The sequence below is a fragment of the Orycteropus afer genome, unplaced genomic scaffold (assembly GCF_000298275.1).
Source record: "Orycteropus afer afer isolate SDZICR_OR568_19922 unplaced genomic scaffold, OryAfe1.0 scaffold00031, whole genome shotgun sequence".
Classification (NCBI taxonomy): domain Eukaryota; kingdom Metazoa; phylum Chordata; class Mammalia; order Tubulidentata; family Orycteropodidae; genus Orycteropus; species Orycteropus afer.
In genome coordinates this window covers 15,586,168-15,591,433 of record NW_006921618.1, presented here as the reverse complement: position 1 = coordinate 15,591,433, position 5,266 = coordinate 15,586,168, and the positions used below count along the sequence as shown (strand labels likewise).

General features: G+C 38.5%; 1 protein-coding gene across 1 annotated transcript in view; it reads left to right on the top strand.

Annotated features, from left to right (window-relative positions):
* The first annotated feature begins 3,513 nt into the window (after positions 1 to 3,513).
* Positions 3,514 to 5,266, top strand: part of EYA3 (EYA transcriptional coactivator and phosphatase 3) — a 97,140-nt gene continuing 95,387 nt past the window's right edge. Inside the window, exon 1 of the mRNA XM_007935815.2 lies at positions 3,514 to 3,586. Within this exon, the coding sequence (XP_007934006.1) occupies positions 3,574 to 3,586 (13 nt within the window). The 5' untranslated portion in view covers positions 3,514 to 3,573. The remainder of the gene's footprint in view (positions 3,587 to 5,266) is intronic.

Sequence of the window (5,266 nt, the reverse complement as noted above, 5' to 3'; positions counted from 1 at the left end):
CTCACCTATTTTGGTCATGTTGTAAGGAGGGACCATTCCCTGGAGAAGGATGTCATGCTTGGTAGGGTGGAGGGTCGACGAAAGATGGGGAGGCCTTCAACGAGATGGATTGACATGGTGGCTGCAACGATGGGCTCAGGTATAGCAGGGATTGTGGGGCTGGTGCGGGATAGGGCAGTGTTTCATTCTCTGTGCATGGGGTCGCTATGAGTCGGAAACGACTCGATGGCACTTAACAACAACAACTGTCTGTCTGATAGATAGTTCTTAGAAGAGCATAATGCTCAAGGCAGACTTTTGTTTACTGGGTAAGCTAAACTCTTGTTTGGGTTTTAAAAGACTGCAAACAATATTTTTGGTGTCACATTTGAAGATGATCTCAGGGCAGTAGTTTCAGGGGTTCATCTATTCTCTATGACTCCAGAAATCTGGAGCCTATGAGAATTTGAAATTCTGTTCTGCATTTTCCCCTTTTAATCAGGATTCTTCTATGGAATCTTTGATCAAAATGTTCAGTAATGGTATCCAGGTGCACCATCCAGTTCTACTCGTCTCATGGCAAAGGAGGCAGTTGTTTGTGGAGGCAAACAGCCACACATTCCATATCCTCCTCCTACTCTTGACTCTCTTTCCTCTGTTCTGGGTGAATAAAAACCAAGTGTTGTGCCTTGCATGGCCACTTTCAAGCTTTTAAGATCCCAGACACTACACAACAAACTAGGGGATAGAACAGAAGCACTTAACACATTGTTAGACCAGGTAACTGGTATGTCCAATGAAACCATGACCCTAAACCTCGAAACCAAGCAACCAAATCTCAAGAGGTGTTTGGTTGTATTATCATTGTCTTTATAAATTCGATCTTTATTTGTCTTTGGGACTGGCATGAAACTGATAAGAACAGCAAATTATACACTGCAACACTACATGTAGTATATACAACTAACACTAAGATGTAAAAACAAAAGATGGTTTTAAGTGTAGTTTGTCATAACTCAAATACCTGGTAAGTCAGGGACTACCAGTGTGGGACAGTACATAATTTCTCTAGAAATAATAATTAGAAATATTTAATAAAGTGCTAGCATTAATTCAGGGGAAACTCTGGTGGCATAGTACCTAAAGCATTTGACTGGTAACCAGAAGTGTGGTGGTTCAAACCCACCAGCTACTCCTCAGAAGGAGGATTGGGGAATCTACTTTTGTAGAGATACTTTTTTCCCAAGGAGGGGTCGCTATGAGTTGGAAACAACTTGACAGCAGTGAGTGAGAAAATTAATTCACTATTCTCAACACTGTCTTTTCTGTTTAACCTCTAGATACTCAGTTGAATATGTATGGGATATTGCTATGACATAATCCAGAACATAATAGACACTGGTCCCACAGTGCATGCGTCTCAGACCATACACATCATCACCTTCTAAGATACAAAATCTTGAAATAATCTTTGAACAGTAGGTAAAACAGTGAACCCCAGAATTATCCAGGCACACATAGGAGACAGATTAGTCATTGCAGTCAGAAATGTGAGGCTCTTGTCCAATTTTATGCCCTTCCTCTGGGAATTGTGTGAGTAGATATGAGAAGGGGCCCAGAAGTCTGTATTTTTAACAAGCATTCAGGTAAAATTATAATGAGTAGCCAGTTTGGGAAACATCCTATAACTACTCAGCATGATTTCTTACTCTTGTCCTTTAAATTCCATAGCCACATCTTGGTGAGTACATTAAATGCTATTCCAAAAATACAGACATTTGAATAAAGAGGTGAATATTCATCTGGGGATTTAGTTTTCACAATTAATTACGTATGTGGAAAAAACTGTTTGAATGTTCAAAATACGCTAGAAAAAGAAAAATTTATTGGTATTATATTTGAATGTTAGAGGTCAGTTTTGGAAATATTATGAGAGTTTGAAGAATTTTAACTTTTTTTAAAAAAAATATTTTTATTGTGGTTTGGATGATAGTTTACAGAGCAAATTCACTTGTATATTTTTAATAGAAATAACATTTCATTTTTAAATTTTGCTGTGTAAAAACTACGCTTATCTTTGATTAGTCAGTCTTACCTTTCCAGATATATGGATCCTCTCTTGCAGTGCCCTCCTCCTCTCCCCAGAGTGTAGAAGAAGAAAGCAAGTTTCTTTCCAGGGAGCAAAGATGCCCAGGCTGGGAAGAAGTTTAATATAATAATAATAGCTACGCTTCTGTTGTGCTTATTATGTTCTAATGTCTGCTTTATGTACTTTTCATATATTTACTCATTAATCCTCATCACAGCCCTATGAGATAGGTTCTATCCCCACTTGACAGATAAAGAATCTAGGGTACAGAGAGATTCAATGACTTTCCCAGGGTCATAGAGCTAGTTATTGGTAGAGTGGAATAAGAACTCTAGCAGTCTGGCTCTAGAATCTGCACTTTTAACCATTATGCTACACAGGCAGTCCCTGGGTTACAAACAAAGTAACCCCTGTAAAGCATATTTGAGGACATAAAATGGTTCATAATAACAAATGTGTGCTATTTTATGACATGCATCAAAACATTATTATTACTACTGTATTATTAGTGTTTTCATGTATCTGGAAGTGTTTCTTTAATTTTTTGTGTGTGCATGAAAAGTATACAATATATACTAGACAAACATTTGACTAACTGATGTTAGATACAAACCATACCTAACTGTTCTGACTGTGTACAAATTCAACCTAAAGACAGACTTAGGAATGGAGCTCATTGTAATCCGGAAACTGGCTGTCCTAGTAGTTGAGGGAGTAACTGGAGAGTGGACAATAGTACAAAGAAAATGGAGAACATTGTGAGGTACAAAATTTAGAATAATCTCCATCCGTAATTCGAGTGAGAATATTTCTAACATATCTAATATTATAATTTGTTCTCTCAATTTACATATTTTACCTTTTGCAATTTCTCTGAATTTTCCTTATAAATCAAAAAACGAAGATGTGGCTTATTCTTGGTTATAATATATAATTAAATTTTTATTGGGGGTAGGGAGAAATGCAGTAGAATGACCATTTCAAGGGCTCAGAACCCCTACTGGCAAGCAATCATGTGTAATTTGAAAAACCTCAGATGATTCTGATTTGCAGTATATTGAGAACTACTTGTCTGAAATCATCTGCCTGCTTTTCCTGTGGTACTTTGGAAACAAAGCTTGAAATGTTGTAGAATTTTTCTTTTACCATAGGTCTTTAACATATAAAGTAAATATGACTTGCCTGTGGCTTAACTGGAGTTTCTGAGATCTAAAAGCTGAAGAGGACTGGGATACAAAAAAGAGCAGCAGAATGCTGAGGGTACTAGCCCTGGGCCTCTCTTCATGCAGCTGCTAAAAACTGAAAATGAAGATAGCATGAAGAGGATTTACCTTACCTCTTCCATATAGCCTAGGAAAATGTGGGCATGATTCATTACTTTTTGCAATGCAGCCAATCAATCAGGAGTTAATTAATATATTCATTTTGGTTCTCCCAGTCAAGTCAGCAACCCAGAAGTCAGTGATCAGAAACCGGAAACTTCGAGCCTTGCTTCAAACCTTACCATGTCAGAGGAAAGTAAGTACTATATTCTGTGCATAGTAGAAGAGGTATTCCTATAACCAGGTTACCTGCTGCTATAATTGATTTTCACAGATTGCTTTGCTTGTCACAGAATATCCAGAAGGCTTTCTTGCCCATGTGTGTGTGTTCATCCTTGTGCTGTTCTATTAGCTTTATTGACATACAACTGAGTAACAAAATCACATGGAATCTGCTGACTCAGGGAATCGCATTTGGTGTTTTGTTTTGAGGTTGGATATTTTGAGTAGTAGTTCTTGTCAGTGTTAGGTGCCATCGAGTGTCTCTGACTCATAGCAACCTATGTACAACAGAATGAAACACTGCCCAGTCCTGTGCCAGCCTCACAATCCTTGCTATACCTGAGCCTATTGTTGCAGCTACTGTGTCAGTCCACCTTGTTGGGGCCTTCCCCTTTTTCATTGACCCTCCACTTTACCAAGCATGACATCCTTCTCCAGAGAATGGTCCCTTCTTAAACATGACCAAAGTAAATGAGATGTCTGGCCATTCTTGCTTGCAAGGAGTATTCTGGCTGCACTTCTTCCAGGACAGATTTGTTAGTTCTTTTAGCAGTCCATGGTACTTTCATTACTCTTTGGCACCACCACGTCTGAAAAGCATCAATTCTTCTTCAGTTTTCCTTATTCATTGTCCAGCTCTCACATGCATATAAATTGACTGAAAATACCATGGCTTGTGTCAGACTCACCTTAGTCTTCAAGGAGGTATCTTGGCTCTTCAGCACTTGAAAGAGGTCTTTTGCAGCAAATTTGCCCAATACTGTGTGTCTTCTGATATCTTGACTGCTGCTTCCATTGGTGTTGATTGTAGAGCCAAGTAATATAAAGTCCTTGACAGCGTCAGTCTTTTCTCCCTATATCATGATGCTGCTTATTGGTCCCGTTGTGGGGACTTTTGTTCTTTTTGTGTTGAGGTATAATCCGTACTGCAGACTATAGTCTTCAGTCTTTATCAGTAAGTGCTTCAAGTCATCCTCACTTTCGGCAAGCAAAGTAGTGTTGTCAGCGTATCGCGGTTTGTTAATGACTCTTCCTCCAATCCTCGTACCACTTTCTTCTACATGTAGTCCAGCTTCTTGGATTATTTGTTCAGCATACAGATTGAATAAGTATGGTGAAAAGATACAACCCTGACGTACTCCCTTCTTGATTTTAAACCATGCAGTATCTCTTTGTTCTGTTCGAATGACAGCCTTCTGGTCTATGTACTGGTTCCTCATGAGTACAGTTAAGTGTTCTGGAATTCCCATTCTTCTCAATGTCATCCATAACTTGTTATGATCTACATAATCGAATGCTTTTGCATAGTCAATAAAACACAAGTAAACATCTTTCTGATATTCTTTGCTTTGAGCCAAGATCCATCTGACATCAGCAGTGATATCACTTGTTCCATATCTTCTTGAATCTAGTTTTCATTTCTGGAAGTTGTCTGTCAATATACTGCTGCAACTGTTTTTTAATTATCTTCAGTAAGATTTTACTTGTGTCTGATATTAATGATACTGTTCGATAATTTCCACATTCTGTGGGATCACCTTTCTTTGGAATGGGTACAAATGTGGATCTCTTCCAGTCAGTTGGCCAGGTAGCTGTCTTCCAAATCTTTTGGCTAGCTGAGTAAGTGCCTACAGTGCGGCATCCGTTTCTTGAA